Source organism: Rhinatrema bivittatum, chromosome 10, assembly GCF_901001135.1.
Source record: "Rhinatrema bivittatum chromosome 10, aRhiBiv1.1, whole genome shotgun sequence".
Classification (NCBI taxonomy): domain Eukaryota; kingdom Metazoa; phylum Chordata; class Amphibia; order Gymnophiona; family Rhinatrematidae; genus Rhinatrema; species Rhinatrema bivittatum.
Genome location: NC_042624.1, coordinates 104,602,503 through 104,620,587, shown reverse-complemented (window position 1 = coordinate 104,620,587; position 18,085 = coordinate 104,602,503). Strand labels below are relative to the sequence as shown.

At 46.1% G+C, this 18,085-nt stretch overlaps 1 protein-coding gene across 1 annotated transcript in view; it reads right to left on the bottom strand.

The window, feature by feature from the left end:
- Positions 1–758: 758 nt before the first annotated feature.
- The window catches only part of LOC115099706 (FRAS1-related extracellular matrix protein 1-like), a 145,033-nt gene continuing 127,706 nt past the window's right edge, over positions 759–18,085 (bottom strand). The window contains 5 exon segments of the mRNA XM_029617443.1: positions 759–5,828; positions 10,169–10,254; positions 11,121–11,158; positions 11,160–11,237; positions 13,370–13,549. Coding sequence (XP_029473303.1) covers positions 5,590–5,828; positions 10,169–10,254; positions 11,121–11,158; positions 11,160–11,237; positions 13,370–13,549 — 621 coding nt within the window. The 3' untranslated portion in view covers positions 759–5,589.

Genomic DNA, 18,085 nt, shown 5'->3' with positions numbered 1-18,085 from the left:
TATTAGCCACATGAGGGGGAGGTGTTTCTGGGGGCATGCTTAGCTTGGGGGAGGGAAATCACGCATACAGATTGCAAATTTTACATCTACATGTGTTATTTCCCACGAAGAAAAAGTACCTGCAGGAAAAGCAGATGCAAAGGTTCACACACCCATGGTCGTTTTCAAAGTGCAAAGGCCGCAGATAAAGAGCATCTGCAAACTTTGCAGTAAATGCGAGGACTTTGATAATTACCCCACTGATGTCCAGGTTTTTGAACTTGCAACTCAATACACTTTGATTCTTCCAGTTGCTGTGCACACTACAGTATCAAAATACAGCAAGAAAAGTGTCAAAAAGTCAGAACTGCCCTGAAGTCTCCTTCCTTTTCTCCTTCAATACCTCTGCTGAGAAAAAAATATCCTTTGATGGCAGGGATCTGAACTTCTGTTCTAGGAGGGCCAAGCTAAGAGCCTTACTTAGCCAGTTACACAGGAATTCTAGGGACACCAAAAAAGATGGAGGCCATAATCTGTGCAACTTTACTCTGTGGTCTTAGTCCTGAGTCCCGAGGTGAATGTATTTTAACCCTTGGAAAGGCCTCCTTTTGCCTTATGTGAGGACAACCCATGCCTGGCTTTTAAAATCCCAAACTTTATGTAACAATGTGTGACGCTTGAGGGGAATGAGCTGTGGGCAATCAGGATATCCTCTTGTCTTCCCAAGATATCCTGTTGTCTTCCCAAGTTGATCAAAGATTGAACACACAGAGACATAATGAAATACAATAACCTTGCTATATTTTATTTTATATTACGATACCTCAGGTATATATTATGGACCGTAGTCTATGCAAATGGGCATTACTGAAACCTATTAATACCTGTTCCACTTATTGTTAGGTTTGGTAGACAGACTTTTTGGTTTTCAGCGCTGACATCTGGCTTTGTAAGCTGAAATATTTGTATGTGGAACCTTGGTTAGCTAGGAGTACAAACATGGTTTTCATGATGGCAGTAGCTAGCAAAATAGTTTTTAAACATGTAGAAAAGGTCTCAGGGGTTGGTTTGAACACCTAATCTGGATGATAGAAGAGTTTGGTCCTTGGACCGTGTCATCAACACTCACTAGCGTGCAATGTTGAATCATTTCATTGATACTCAGCAATAAGTTATGGTTTCACAGCTATAAAAGCAACAAGTTCAATTTACTGATTAAAAAAAAAAAAAAAAAGAGATACCAGGTGCTAATTCCTGGTAGCTGGCACATATTCCATTTTAGAGAAAAAAAAGGGAAAGAAAACACAATTACTGCTGAGTAAACCCAACCTGCAAGTCTTTTCGCTTCATTTAAAAATATACATTCATTTTAATAAAACAACATTTTTAGACAGCAGGGTACATTAGCTACTCATCTAGTCTGGAAATTAATTAATAACATTATTATTTAGTGCCTTTATCCAAAGCCCTTAGATGGTATGGTACATAATTACCATCCAATTAGTATTCAGTTTGTGTACACAATATCTCAGAATGATAAATGATTTGAGTTGACCGTGCCAGGACTGGAACCTGTGAACCACAGGTTCACAAGGGGTGTTGCAGGCAGATGCTGTACACAACAAATCTCTCTTTCTGGCTGCGGTCCAGTAATACCATACACACAGGTTAGCACTGTGCAGGTCCATCGCAGATAACTGCTGATTACCACACTTGCATGTAAAGCGTCCCCTGCCTCGGCAAGGTGATACATGTGTTTTTAAGGCAGGGAAGACCTGTATTTCTCTGTACACTAAGGCAAATCTCCCGAATAAACACCAGCCCGCAGGTTAACGATTAACCCCGCTGGCAGAGCAGGCACAGTCTTGTGGGGGAGAAAGGGACTGCTTAGACTGGACGCACTCTGAAGGCTTCCTCTGCTGAATACCTGGGGAGTTATGCACTAGAACAGAATGCCCGTTCCTCCAGAAGAAATTCTAGCACCGTGTAGAAGATTGTCATTCACAGAGACATAAATCTGTCAGCAGAGTGGATTCTATGGGCCAGAGGCAGAATAAAATGGCAGAGTAAAACAGCAAGGCCTATCTAGTCCGGCCAGAATCCTTAGCCACTGCAATGTCAGAGAGCAGGAACCGGCGAGGGTTGCTTTGAGTGCCTCGCTTGTGTGCCCTCAGACTTACAGAATGACTCAGAAAGGTAAACGTGGCACCCCTCGCTCCCCCCTCCCCCCGCTTGCCCACCCCTTGCAGTGGCCCTGCTGCTGACCCTAAGTGATCTCGAGTTTTACCCTCGCTTTTGCACCGCACAGGCACTCCTGCACTTGCCCCATGAAGATTTGGTGATGTGCTAACTATTTCTCATCAAGGGGGCTCTAGAGGCTACCGGGTTCTCTTATTAAAGGACTCGCGCCAGTTCTGCTCCCCTTCCTGAAACACCGTTTTCACAAAATAATTTAAAAGGTGCTCCTTTCCCCTCACTGACAGTGGGGAAATTAAGGTAAAACGTCCAGGGCAGCTCATCCTTATAGGGTGCAGCGCATTAACCTTTGCTTGCTTGTGATGATAACTGGTTTTTTTACGTTTGCCTTTTGCTTTCTTTTGTTAAAGAGGCCTGGCATTCCTTCCTGCTTCTGGATAAACAGAGGCCATCTCATCCTGCTTGTTCCAGACTTTCATGGATGCCAAAGGCCCTCTCTTCTTTCCTCTCCTCTGTGCCGAAAGGAAACAACTTGAGAGGGCCCAGGAGCAGCTTTTATATTCCGTGCCAAGATATTCTGACAGATGTTTCCCCCCACTGTCACAGGAAATATCAGAGAGGGCCTAATCCTGGAACTGCTCTTGAGAAAGATTCATCATATCGGGGTTTTTGGGGTTTTTTTTTGGGAGGGGAGCAGGGCTGGGGGTTAGGGGGAAGGACCAAAGCTGTAAGAGTACGTAGAGGCCCCACCCCCACCCCCGCGGCGTCACCCCTGGATGCCCCTAGTCCCAGCCCTTAGGTAGGCAGCTGCAGAGGGACACAGCGTTCTCATCCGCGCGCCTCCCCCAGAGGTTGTTGGGAACTGCAAGTCCCTTAGGCAACTGCTAGTTGAGGGGAGATGTAGTTTTGCTTTCAGAAGGGAAGGTCGTGTATCCCGTGTGCTCTCTGACTTCGGTCCCTAGTCTGGCACAGGAGAAGAGAGGCTCGCGCCTTGCCAGTTCCTTTAATAGGGCTGGAAGGAAGAGGGATATATATATATATATATTTATTTTTTTTTTAATAATTTTCCTGCTTTCTACATTTCTCATCTCTTCCATTCCTGGCAGGCAGTGTTCCCTGCTCAGGGTGGTCACTCTACACCTTTTCGACCAGCATTAGAGGAGGCTCCCGTATCCAGTGTGAGAAGAGATCCTGATTCAAGTTTTTGCAAGTTTGTAATTTTTGTGTTGGGGAATGGGAGAATTTTTCTGCCCCCTCCCCCCCCCTGAACTGGAGACTGTTGGTAAACTGTTTGCAGCACAGGCCTTTCCACCTGGGAGGCCGTCTTCTATCTTTTGAAGAGGAATCGTCAAGGGAGAAGCATCTGCAGATACCCCATGGAGTTTCCTCCCTGGCACACAGAACACTGCCAGGTGAAGTTTGGGATTCGACGTGGACCTCGGGTACTGGGGAAAAGGGACGGGTCACGGTTAGGATCTCCCCATCCCCAGGGAGGATAAGCAGGTTCCAAGCCCCTGCCTGGAGGGACATTTCAATAAAGAGCATCCAAATCCTGGCTCCTGTAAAGTCCGGACACTCTGTTTTGCATCTATTGATTCCCTTAAGAGGAATTACAGTAAACTTTAATTTGAACACCCATCCAGTGAGTCCTGCCTGGTCTGTACCTGTCCAGAAGAGCTTTGGTAACACACGCAGGTGGGAGAACACTCCTGCCTGGGCCAAGAAGGTTAATCCATCCCCCCATAGAGAAGAATCCCCCCTCCCCCTCCCCAGAGAAAGAAGAGCTGAGGAAGGGTAGAGGTGCTAGCCACTGTTAATACATTCTTTTATGGCCTTTCAGAATTGGACACATTCCCCGGGAAAGAGTTACAAGTATTTCCTAGATAGTTAATTGCAATAGGCAGTAAATGAATGGCAATTACAAGAGTGACCAGATTGATCTGACCTTGGATTTATGAGTTTACAACACCCTATAAGAAAACACACAGCATCTTCCAGGAAAAAAACTGTGTCCTTTTAAATAGATAGATATAGATAGATATAGATATATATAGATATATATATATAGAGAGAGAGAGAGAGAAAGAGAGAGATATATATAGAACTGCTGGCAGAAAAAGACCATCTAGTCTGCCCAGCAAGCTTAAGGTAGCCCCAGCCGCGCCATACAGGTCTCCTCCATAATACAAGTTATCCCCAAACTTAAAGTCAGGGCCTTTGTTGGTTCCTGTCTGAGTCCAATTCCCCGTTAACTCTTGCCATTTGTAGCAGAGAGCAATGCTGAGTTACATCACAAGTATAAGGCTTATTGGTTAAGGGTAGTAACAGCCGCATCAACAAGTTCCCCCCCCCCCCCCCCCAATGCTTATTTGTTCTCTCAGACCATAAAATTTGTGTCCTTGTTGGTTGCTGTCTCTTCTCAGTTTGAGCAAAATTTGAGCCTGTGGTATCTCTTCAGAAGAAGAGATTTTGTGCATCTCTCCAGCATTATAAAATGAGTTAGATTTGATCCTTTTTCCTAATTTTTTTTTCTTGTAGGTGATTACAATGCACTACAGTGCTTCCAATATCGGGAAGCTTCATTTTTATCAAGCAATAAAAAGAAAATTCAGTTTTCCAGGGAAAAAAGGCAGGGCGTGCCCTTCTGTGGAGTGCATTGGATTCTGCTCTTGTATTTTAACACTGAACAAGGTATTGTGCCAGTGGGGTGCTGCCACCAAAAGCTGTGTTCACAGTGAAGCCCCCTTTTCTATTATATCGCCCGATAACTGTAATGTTGTGATAGTGATGCGTGCATTTTTCAGGCTCTATCCTATCCTGGAAAATAGAGTGCTATTGGTTTGTTCGCACTGCTTGCTCTGTCTTGCTCTTCTGCAAACATTTTAAGATCTTTGCAAGTTCTGAGAAAGAAAAAGGCTGGTAATTTAGTGCATGGTCCCCATCGATTTCACTAGACGCAGGCTACTTTAACCTACCGTCAATGCAAGCACACGGGCTTGAACCAGATAAAAACCATCATTCAGCGCTGCCATCTGACCCAGTTTGTGAAGAGGGACTTTAAACCAGTCCTGGCTTTCTGGCACCTCTTTTCTTGAGGCACACTGGTACTTGTAGGATTCGAACTAACTAGAAGCAGCCAGCCTGCAAATAGCACAACCTATTGGGATGTTAGTTCTGAAACCAAGACTGTCCCCTCGGCAGCTCAGCAGCAATAGCCAAAACTACCTTTGCAAGGCAATGCCAATATGACAGTCCGATAGGCATTTCATTAGGGATACTGTATAAAAGAAGCGGAATTCACCCATACTCAGGTTATTAGTTTATAGGAATGTAAAAAACCACCCCCTGGTTTATAGGTGGTTATAGTTGCCCTTTATGACCCAACAAGTGGATACTGGTGCAGCACACACGGACTTATGTTTGACTTTGTAGAGCCGGGGCATTTCTTCGCAGTGAAGGGGCAGAGCAGACGTACCTTTCTCTCTGACCCCTATTACAGTCTTTCATTGCCCATCTTTTCTCTCTCTTCACAAGAGCGCACTTTCTCTGCGCTCTCTCGTGTCGCTCCGTTTTTCCTTGTTTAAGGTTGTTAATGGTGACTGGCCTTCCATTGGTCCATATCCATCCATGATGTTCTCCAGTTTCCACCAGTCCTGACATTAAAAAAAAAACAAAACCCAAAGCATTGTGTTCACTGAGAGATTGTCTGACCATCGCTTCTCGCTTCTTGTACTCCACCTGCACGGCGCGGGTCACACATTCCCTGTGCTTTTACACAGCAATTAGGCAACAATAAATACCACTGCTCAGTAGAGATGTGATTCGGAACCAGAATCGGTTCGGTTCCGGTTCCGATTCAAATCTTATAATTTTTGTCTGGCCCAATTGGTTTTTTGTTTATTGGCTGCGTCCGATCTGAGAAACAAAAAACCCACCCTGACCCTTTAAAACTGACCCCTTAGCCTCCCCCACCCTCCCGACCCCCCCAAAACATTTTAAAATTACCTGGTGGTCCAGTGGGGGCACGGGGAACAATCTCCCGCTTTCGGGCCGTTGGCTGCGCTAATAAAAATGGCGCCAATGGCCCTTTGCCCTTACCATGTGACAGGGTATCCGTGCCATTGGCCGGCCCCTGTCACATGGTAGGAGCACTGGATGGCCGGCGCCATCTTTAAAGATGGCACCAGCCCGGCGCCCCCCTGGACCACCAGGTGATTTTAAAACGTTTTGGGGGGGGTTTGGGAGGGTGGGGGAAGGTAAGGGATTAGTTTTAAAGGGTCGGGGTGGGTTTAGGGATTGTTTTGGTGTGCCAGTTTTCCCGGCCTCCCCCCAAATAACTCCCGTTAGTGGACGCAAACCCGATTAACGATTTTTCATGATAAATCGGGGGAATTTCTATTGTATTGCACTCTTTAACAATTTTTGACGATTTAAAAAATATCGGACGATATTTTAAATCGTAAAAAAACGATTCACATCCCTACTGCTCAGTGACTGCTGAAAAACCGCAGTACAATGAAAGACTGTGAACTCTGGGCTTGAAGCCCCCAGAAACACAGGCCCAGAATATCACAAGCTTTGCGCTGGCAGGAAGCACTGGAAACGTGGTTTTCTGTCTCAGCAGTTTAACTCAAGAACTCTGGCAACTCTTAATCTAAAATATCTTAAAAAAAAACCAACAACAACAAAAACCGAGAGCAATATTTTCATGTAAATTACACATTGTTGTTCTATACCGTTTTAAAAACATGGCAACTTATCTTATCTAGCATATGGTTATTAAAAGTTTATGCAAAAGTGGCTGTAAATAACTCCCAAAATAAAACCTATTATTTTCACAGTCTAGCAACAAAATGTTTGTGTACTGTGAATGAGAAAAGTGTTTAAATACATGGATACAAATAAGTATATGCTGCCTATGGGAGGTATTTAACTTACTTGTTCATCTGCACGTTAGCCAATGTCCAGCAGTGCCTGGTAGATAAGAAGTATTGTTGGAGTACTATGCCAGTTGGTCTGTCTGTTCACCAGCTAATGGTACTTTAGCTCTCTGTAAAGGAGTGACCTTACACTCCCTTCTTAACTTGTATGGGATCAAGCGTCTAGTCTAGCCTGGTCCACCTTAAAACTGAGAGAGAGAGAGAGCACACGTGCACACTGGAGCTCAGTGGGTGGGGACCCTGCTGAGCTGGATAAGAGGGTGAGCTCAGCAGGGTCCCCACCCACAGGAGAAGGCAGCTCCTGAAATATCCCTGTCCTGAGGTGAAGCAGGAAGTGCACTGCTGGAAGTAAGCGGTCTAGGTGTTTGTATGCTGATTAATGTAAACAAAGCTGGAATTTGTAAGAAGGAAGGCTGGCATCTGTGTGCCTATGTCTCCAACCTAGAAAGTTTACTTGGCTATCCCACACTCTCACCAACACCACACTGTCAGGCCGATACAGTACAGCACTCCGGTGGAGCGCACTGTTAACCGGCATTTGGACGCGCATTTTCGATGCGCTAGCTATACCCCCTTATTCAGTAAGGGGTAATAGCGAGTCGAAAACATGTGTCCAACCCCCCCCCCTCCGAGACTAATAGCACCCGCTACATGCAAATGCATATTGATGGTCCTATTAGTCATTCTTGCGCGATACAGTAAGCCGCACATTTTACTTTAAGAAATGAGCGCCTACCCAAAGGTAGGCGTTAATTTCTGCTGGCACCGGGGAAGTGCACAGAAAAACAGTAAAAACTGCTTTTCTGTGCACCCTCTGACTTAATTTCATGGCGATATTAAGTCGGAGGCCCCAAAAGTTAAAAAAAGTTAAAAAAAAATTTTTTTAAATGGGCCCGCAGCTCGCGGGTTGAAAACCGGACGCTCAATTTTGCCGGTGTCTGGTTTCCGAACCTGTGGCTGCCAGCGGGTTTGAGAACCGACGCCGGCAAAATTGAGCGTCGACTGTCAACCTGCTGACAGCCGCCGCTCCTGTCAAAAAGGAGGCGCTAGGGACGCGCTAGTCTCCCTGGCACCTCCTTTTACCGCGGGCCCTAATTTAAATAAATTAAGTTACTGAATCGCATGCACAGGAGAGTGCGTGGTTTATTGTATCGGCCCGTAAGCTAGCATGTGCAGTGTCATTCAGATAAGACACAAGTGAGCTGCAGCTGGGTTACAACAAGGAGGCGTGGGAACATTTTATGACGCCTGCTTTCAGATTTAATTTCTTGCCTCTCCAAGCCCATGCATAAGGCAAGTTACAATTCAGATACCGTTCCTAGGTCCCTGCCCCAGAGAGGCCTTACAATCTAATTTGATACCTGGATTAACGGAGGACAAAGTGACTTGCCCACGGTCAAAAAGAGATTCAGAAAGAGAAGTGGGATTTGAACCCTGGCTCTCGGCCCACTGCTCTAAGCACTGGGCCATTCCTCAAACTCCACTTTGCTAGGGGGAAGGGAGGGAAGGGGTCAAGTGTTGGATCTTATATGCTCATCTTCCAAGGGTGATAGAGAACTAATGAAGGAGACAACAAAAACTGACTTGGATAAAAAGAGTGATACCCTATAATTGCTCAAGTTTCTACCGTTGGCAAGAGGGATACATCCTTAGCTGTGAGGAAAGAAATACCTGGGCTGACTGAATGGGGAAATTGATTGTTTTCTGTCATCATCTATGTTACCATGTATAGGAATTTGCACATGATTATGACAGCGTTCATTATTGGATTTCTGCATAATAAATACGTCGTTAAACATGAGAGACTGTTTTTTTTCCCCTATAAGAAACCAGGCAAGAAATGGAGTCTGCTGGTGACCACAGGCACAGGCACTGACCAATGGCAGGGCAGCTTTAGAAAGTCTCAGTGACATCACAATGCAGCGCGATCTCTCTGAATGTGTCAGGGGCGTCAAGGTCACATGAAAAGGCGTTAGCCAGGGGTCACGGGATGCTCTACAGTCTGAGGGGGCCGATGCAATAATTTTCGCAGAAAACGGGCGCTGACTTTTCAGCGCCCGCTTTCTTAACGCATGCATGGCGCCCGCAAGGGGGGGGGTGCCATGCAATATCCAAATTAAGGGGTCGCGCTAGGAAGGAGGTGCTAGGGTCGCTTGCGCGACTTTACCACCTCCTTGCTAAAGTGACCCCGCGGCGGCTGCCGGTTATGAAGACCGACGCCGGTATGCGAGTTTACCGGCATCAGTCTGCCGAGGTATTTTTTGTTTGTTTGTTTTTTTACTGAAGAAGTACAGAAAAGCAGTTTTTTTCTGCTTTTCTGTACTTCTGTTACATGCGCTCAGCTATTAACTCCTGCTCCAGGCAGGCGTTAATATCTGAGCGATAAATGTAATAGCCTCATTCACATGCATTTGCATGCGATGAGCGCTATCTCATTCACTCCGCGTCAGACACGCGTGAAATAGGCGCTATTCCCCCTATTGCATTAGGGGGTGGATTAGCGCCTATTTAACCCATGTCCGACTGCAGGTTTTACAGTGCGCTCGGCCCCCGAGGCAGAAATCTGAATGAAATTGGATGAATGGTTCAGAATGTTTTGGTGGGAAGGGCAGGCACACACACAGGCGTGCTATCTTATAAGGCCAGGTTCCCCATCAAAAAATCCTCATCAACATGCTGGAAACCCAGCAATAACTACAGATTGACTGCTATTGTACAGAACATCTGCTTTACATATATATTCACTTCCATTTGTTGTGAGCGACTTTTTCTAACTTGCCTGCATTTTTTTTTTCAGTTTCTCAGCGTTTTGGAAGTGGCTAAGTGTGCCAGTCCTAGCTTTTTCTGACACACCTACCTATTTGCATTTCGGTAACCGTGTTGCTGATTTCAGACGCTAGAAGTGTGATTAGGAATGCCAGAACGTAATGGGATACAAAACAAAAGTGAGAGTGGCTGAAGGTTTCCTCCGCAGACACTGGGTCCCTTGCCAGCTTCTGCCTCACGGCGTGGGCAGCTTCTTTTAAGTAAAATTCAAGCCGTTTTCTACTTACCAATCCAAAAGGGCTGCATCCCAGCAAACCTCCACAGCCACTTCATTTCTCTCTTGGAGTGCACACTTGTTAAGTGAGCGTAGGGCCTAGAACACAGCGGCAAAGAGGTAAAACTCTCAGCTAGCCAGCTAGTGTATTATTGAATATTCCGCAATAACTTGTTACACCAAAGTGATGTTTCTATGCTACGATACAATCATAAATATATAAAAACAATAACATACAAAGAACATGGCAATTCAATAAATAACTAAAATAATAATAAAAAAAAAAAATTACAAATATGAAACGTCTGACTGTCTGCAGTTTACTATCACCTGTGTCATTCAGAAATTCCCTAAACATTATTTGGTAGCCACCGGCCAAAATTACAGGATCCGTCACCACAAAATTCACTGAACAAAACCTGGTTCTTCTTACTGGTAAGGCTATAAACCGTGGCATTTCTGATTTCAGGAAAGAGTATCATAGACTTCTGGAAAGCTAATGATTTGGTTTAAATCTCTCTTTGGGAAAATAATGCGACCTGCGGATAGTCGGTGGCTGCTCTGTGATCTCCAGTCCCCCCCTATTACCACCATTATTTATCACTTCTTCTATTGATAGGTCCATCTGTTTTGCGTTGGTGTCAGGACAGTGCCTGAGCAAAACCCCTATTTCTTAAAGTGGGAAGGACATTCCGACCTCAGTGCTGTGTTGGATGCTCCCAGAAGGCAGTGGAGAGCCCTCCATAATGTACTGTGCACAGTCAGCTTATTCTCCTGCTGGGGGTGGGCTGAGGGGGGAGAGAGAGCTTTTCACCTGCTTGTACAACAAATTACTTTGAATTTGGATACTGGGACTTCCCTTTCCAGGAGGAAGGTCCAGGAATCAGGTTTGGAATTCATGGCCGTCTAAGGGATAAATTTTGCAATACAGATTTCACGCTGCGGAACGCAACCGTTTTGCTTACGTTTGGCTGCACGCTTTTTCTGCACTCTCCCAGGTGGCAGTTCCGAACTGCGTTTAGAAGGTAGCAGTGCTTGTCTCGGAGGGTCCAGCCAGAGGCGCACTGTCTGGCCTTTTTACCCTTGGGGGGGAAATGAAATCAGCTTTAAATAAAAGAAACAGCATTAAACAGACAAACGGTGATAAGATAGTGCCTGTCTTTTCCAAGAGGCACAGACTGGCCTCCATGAGGCAGTTATGAAGGTTTCTTTTTATCCACCCTTCTTACCCAGAGAAAGAGGTGTAGGAGAGAAGTTTCTTGCTCATCTCGGTGTCCTTTCACCCCAGAGATTCCCTTGCCAATCTGGCAATTGGTGGAGAAGGAAAGAGGAGAATCTGAGCTCACAAACAGCAAACAGCTGAGGAGGTGCCCTCAGGGGAGATGGGCGAGGAAGGGGTGGAGATTGGAGAGCTCAGGATCCAGCAGCGGATCCCAGGCATTTTGAAGGGGAGCCCATACTGGGAGAGGAGGACCCTATGTTTACAGTTTTACCCGGGAAGGCTTCACATTCCATCCAAGGGTAAAGAAGGAAGCCCTGAGGGACAGGCGAGGAGGACACAGATTCACTACTTTTGAGTTGCCATAAGGATTTTTTTCCAAAAGGACTTGTATCCCGTGAAGTACTCTTCATACTGAGAAGCTTACCTCAGTGATTTCTGTGCTGGAACGGCAGCGCAGTGTCCGTGCTTGTTGACTTGCGCTCAGAAGATTCAGGGGTATAGAATGCCCAGGGCCTACCCTCCCCCCCCCCCCCCCCGGTGAATCCAACATTTGGAGCAAGGAAAAGAATGGAAGGCAGTGATGGAGACTTAAGCCCCAGCGTTGAGAGTGAGCCCTGTGACTCCGTGAGTTTCACTGGACTCGGGGATTACATCACTTTCCCAGGCTGCATGCTGTTTGTGACCTCTGTCTCCCACAGCTGTCTCTATAACACCCCTTTCACTAGATATGCCGCTGATTCACAATTTGGGTTGCCAATTTTGAAAAAATGAAAAATGCTACCAGCCCCGCCCCCACCCTTAGACGGTCTCCCCTCCATTACCTTGCCTCTTGCATGCACCTTTCGTATGGGAAGAAGGGACCAAAATGAAGTGCAGCTGTGGTTGCTGGTGGCCGCTGCAGCGGCGGCAGCAGCACTCGGTGGAGGTGTGCAAGCCAGGGCCTGAGCTCCTCCACTCCCAGGCCCCCATCTCCTGGACAGCACCCAGGAGGGGGCGGGGCCTGACAGGAGCACAGGCGCTGGCTCGCTCCCTCGGCCCACACGTCTACGCAGCGTCTCATGGCTGCCGTTCTCATCGCCACAGCAATGGGTTTTGGATCTGCCCTCTGCTTCAAGAAGCTGTGGGGAGGAGAAATGGGGATTTCAGGAGGACAATGGGTCTGCCGAGAAGGAGGAGCAGTGGCTATGGTGGCTGGCAGCCGGCCAAATATTGGCACTCGCATTTCTGATTTAAAGGTCATGCTGGCCACTGGACTCCCTTCAACAAAACCAGCCGGGCCAGCACCAGGCAACTGCCAGCCCTGTTCACAATGGGGCAGATTTTCAAAGTGTTACGCGCGTAACCCCCGAGAAAGTGCCCCTGCACGCGCCGAGCCTATTTTGCGTAGGCTCGGCCATGCGCGCAAGCCCCGGGACCACATATGTCCCGGGGCTTGAAAAAAGGGGCAGGCCGGGGCGAGGCGAGACCGAGGCCTCCGGCACAGTGGCCGTGCCGGGGGTTTGCGCGTCAGCACATGGCCAACGCGCAAAACCTACGCCTGCCCAGAGGCAGGCGTAAATCATAAAATAAAGGTAGGGGGGATTTAGGTAGGGCTGGGGGGCGGGTGGTGGAGGGAACGCCATCGGGACTCCCCTAGGGCTCAGCGCGCGCAAGGTGCACAAGTGTGCACCCCCTTGCTTGCGCCGACCCTGGATTTTTGTGCGCATGTTATAAAATCTGGCCCAATATTCCTAAAATCTTAAATTCAACCCATGTATTAAAATTGCCATGTTAGGTGTACCAAAATCCTTTGAAGTACACGACGAGCACACCATTGAATTTAACATCTGTTGCCCCATGCCTGATGTTTTCATTCAAGAAAGCTGCTTCTTAGTGTAAAAAGGTCCTTAAATTACAAAAATAAATACACTTCCAGCCGACTGCCGCGCAGCACTCATTTCCATTGCACGTGGAACCCCCCCCCCCCCCAGTGGATATAAAACGTGAATGAACCTTGGTCTTGTTCTTCGGCCGGCCGTTTTCGCTCCTTGCAGCTGGGTCTCGCTGAGGATGCTCGCGTCTGCTCTGGCGGTGGAAGGCGGAGGCCAGTGAGGGCCGGAGATGGGTCACTCTGGTGTCAGACCGTGGACTGAACTGCTCTTCAGCCCTCGCAGGCGGTGTTATTCCACGGTACTTTAGTAATGAACAATCAAGCATAGAGATCACTTCAAAGTGTGACAAATCATGCTTTCCTCTTAAACACCACACTTATAAAATACCTTTTTAATTTTCTTGGCCAGAGCGTGACAGACTCTTTCAGTGCTCGGTGATTCATTAGCACATTTTCATTGATTTTTTTCTTCTTTTTTTTAAATGATAGCTTGGGAAGCGACAAACTTGACCCTGGATGACAGAGATCATTCTAATGCTACATTAACTTTTCTTTTTTTTGTGTCTAATCAGCAGAAACTGCGACCCATTATTAGCAGGTTATCGGTGCTTCCTCTTAATTTTCTCGCCCTGGTGCAGCGTAAGGCAGGGTAGGGAATGCACACACCTTTGTTTTTTTCATAAAGACCAGACCCTCCTCATTCTGCCGAACGTCGCAGGGGCCAATGTTTTCCTGTGCCTGTTTGCCGTTCTTTTCCTCTTTCCAGCTCAGGGACACAACAAAGGAGCCCGCGGGTCAAAATAAAAATTCCTCACTTTACTATTCTGAGATTGTTGGGTGAACTGGCTCTTAACCAGACCTTCCCGAACACTCCTCTCTCTTCAGTGCCTAAACTTTAAAGACAGCCTCTGGCTTACCTTCTCACTCATTGGGGCTAATTAGCTCCATCACATCAGTCACGTCAGCTCTCATGGGTGAAGCGTTTTGTAGCATGAACCCACTCCTTCTTACTCAGCCTGCTCCCAAATTCATTATCATGAGTACACGTGCGGGCTGCTGCTTGTGACACTTACAGGGGCCGATTCAATACAGTGTGCTCAGCCTAGTGCACAGCTTGCCGCGCGGTCGGACGCGTGTTTTGGACGCACTCGAATAACTCCCCATGCAATAATGGGATTAGCGCGTCCAAACCAGCGTGTAGCGAATAGCGCTCATCACATGTAAATTCCATGTAGATGAGGCAATTAGCTATTAACCACCCCGATGCAAAAAATCGCCATGCACCTGACCCGCACGTTTTACATGCAAAACCTAGCACCAGCCCTGGATCTGGCGTTAAGTCTTTACATGCTCCAAGCCGCCATAAAGTAGCCAAAAATACTGCTTTTCTGTGGTTCCTCCACAGGAAACCCAGGAAGCAGCATGACAAGAAAAAAAAATTCTTGACAGCGGTCAGGTTCGGAAAACGAACGCTCGTTAATTGAGCGTCCATTTTCCTAACCGTTGCCCATCCATATCTCCTGGGCACCCGATGCCATGAATGTGCTACGGACGCACAATTTATCCCTAGAACATCCTTTTTAGTGTAGCAGCTCATTTGCCTGTTGCATCGGCCACCCAGGAGATCGATATATGTTTTTTTGCACGTGATATTGCATTGGATCCATTGTCACAGTCTGCTATATGTGACTTTGCAGATCATTACACCTGACAAGCATCACGATATCCAAATGCTAGTTGCAGTTTTCCCGAATAAATCAGGCTCAAGAAGGTGAAATATAAAAGAAACAAAATGCAATTTGCATCTAAGCATATCACTGATTGTCAGCTCTGAAAAAAAAGATACACAAATGAAAGCAGTTAAACAGGAGCTTAAAAAGTAAATATATATTTTTTTTAACTTTTGCTTTAGAGGACTCCTTAAGGAATTTCAATGGGAATTCATTTCTAGTGCTATGTCTGGTGTCACCAGATTGGTTAACATAACAGGAGGTTTAAGATTACGCTGATGCTGCTCTGATTTCGCCCTGGCTCTCTGCCTTTATAACCGTGAGTGAAGCTTCATCCGTAGTATTACAGTCTGGAGGCAGCATCTACGGGAGGAGATACAGAGATGGGATAACCTACGAGATGCACCCCAAGACCTGTAACGTGAGATTTAAGGTGCAAAATATGTGCCTGCTGGAGGAGGGATGTGGGTTAAAGATAGAAAGAATTCCCAAGCTGCAAATGATTCCTGGTGAGAAGAAAGTCCTGGTTGGTATAGATAAGGGATGGGGTGAGGAGGTGCACAGGCTCAGAGTAACAAAGAAACATTGCTTCTGAGCACTGGTGGGGAAGGGAGATTAAGGCTGGAAATGGGGGAGACAGCGGGCAGTGGTAAGGGCAGGGATGGGAAGAGGTAGGGTATAAAATTGGGAAGGCTGAGTATTGGCTTAAATCTGGAAAATTACCCAGAAGGATACAGGACCAAAAGGAGGAAATGATAAAAGTGACCTGGATATGGAGTGATCTCTTGCAGGCAGCTAAGATTGTATGGCTGACGGCTAGTAGATATCCTTAACTTGAACGATGTAGAGACAGATCAAATGGGCAGACTGGAGAAGCCAACGTTTCTGTCTGCTGACATCTACTATGTTACTACAACCTAGAAACTTCTGGATACCACTGGGCTGTGACTTATTCATTTTACTAATCTTATATCTAAGAAAGCCAGGAGGTTGAGAATTACATCACTTTATAGGAAGCATGAAGAGTTACCAAATAAAATGCCAAACAAAGGTGGTGCGCTATAAGAGTCCATGCTATTGAAATGGGTGCCTTTTAAAACTCTCTCTAGTGAAAAACTAAAATATTCTTGCTAATATGCTAGGATTTCTTGCCATACTTCTATTCTTTCCAGCATTTGGCTATTTTACCAGTTTCAGAGGAAATCCTCATTACTTAAATAGCAATTTTTAGAAATCTTTTTATCTAAATGTCTCTCCGACATATTATAGAAGGCTCTGTTGCACATCCGAACCACTTGTTTATGTGATGATAACTTCTTCAGAAACTTGTGATAGTGCATTAAGGATAATATAGTCAGCAGAATTGAAACCTGCCTGCCCATGACATATTTCCCATACAGCAGGCAGATACTCACTGTAAAACACTGAATCAGTCAATCATATTAGCCAGCTCAGTTTTTTTCTGGTATGGGATATGTGCTCCCTTGCCCCTATACATGCCTCCTCTTTTGTATGCAGGGCCTGGGGTGGATCAGTCGGAGCAGGCTACTGTACATTTTTGGCGACTCTGATGGGACCTATAGTTGCGGCTATAGTTCTTCTCTACCCCATGAGATTGAAGAACAGATGATATAGGGCGGAACCCCCAGAGAATGAATTGAAGAATGGAGATTAGGGACCTGGAGACTGGGGGGTGCCCCCCCCCCCCTGGAGATTGGTGGTTCCTCTCCATCTACTGCTGCACTTGCCGGCTGCTGAGATCTCCTCTGCCTCTGGTCCTCTGGTGCTCAGGAACAGGAAGTGATAGGTGATGCAAGATGGCGAGGCTACTGTGACAATGTAGGTTTCATCTAAAGCACAGGGCCTATAACATCACCCCAATTTTCTCTCCCCCCCCCCCCCCCCCCCAGGGCAGCTTTGCCTGTATATGGAAGATACAGAGTACTGTCCTCTGGCTGTTAACATTACCCATTGTGATAAAGGTCCTCATGTAGTGAGAGATGAGTACAGATGAAGAGCTGTGACCAAGCTTCTGCAGTTTAAGCAATACAAAGGCCTATTTTTGGCTGAATCAGTTCAGCCCCTGCTTCCTCTGGTCCAAAAGGTCTTCTGTCCTGTTCCTGCTTTAAAATGTTGCATAGAGACTGAGCGCAGAGGAGGCCAATTCCAGACCTCAACAGCATCTAGTAATCAGGATATCCACCACGAATATTCATAAGATATATTTGCATACAACGGAGGCAGTGCATCCAAATCTAGCTCATGCATATTCATGGTGGATATCCTGAAAATCAAGTCTATTTGGGGCTCTTGAGGGCTGATATAACACATTTAAGCTCCTGATAGAATACATGCACTGGGAATGTGCATGTCATTTTTTTTTCATTTTTAGGTTCATTTGTTTTTTTGTTTATTCATTTATGGTTTATTCTAAATAAAATAAAGGTAAAACTAATGAAAAAAGTAATAAAAAAAAGAAAGAAAAGCAACGGGCTGGGATCTCCCCTACCCCACTGGGAAAAACAGTTCTGGCGCCACAGAAAATTTAAAAATAAAGCCCCCAGACAGGACTGCCCACACCCCCCCCCCTCCCAGCAGCCCTGGACCTATCTCCCCTTATCTATGGTGTTTAAGAAATCAAAATGAAGCAGGCACAATCCTCAGGCAACTTAATCAGAATGGCGTTGAGCAGCCCTGAGGCCAGCGCCATCTTGAGGAAGGCTCTGGTATGGCAGCAGCAACCGGCGATAGCGCTTACCCCATTTGGATGGAACAAGATAGCAGCAGGGAGGTGTGGGGGGAGGGCTTTGATTTTTAACTTTTTGTGGTGCTGGTAATGTATGTTTTTTTTTTTATAGGGTATCAGAGTCAATGGATGCTTTAGAAAACAAACTGAAAGAAGCATGAATGAAATTTGTAATTTTTTTACCCTTTTGTTGTAAAAACAAAATGAAAAGAGGAAATTTTATTGAAATTTTTTGTATGTTTTTTTTCCCCCCAAACAAAAGTGCAACCCTACCATGCACGCAAATAAAATGTCTAGAAAGGGAGCGGGAAATAAAAGAACAGATCTGATGAGGCCGTTTGTGCCAAGTGCACAGTCCTTGG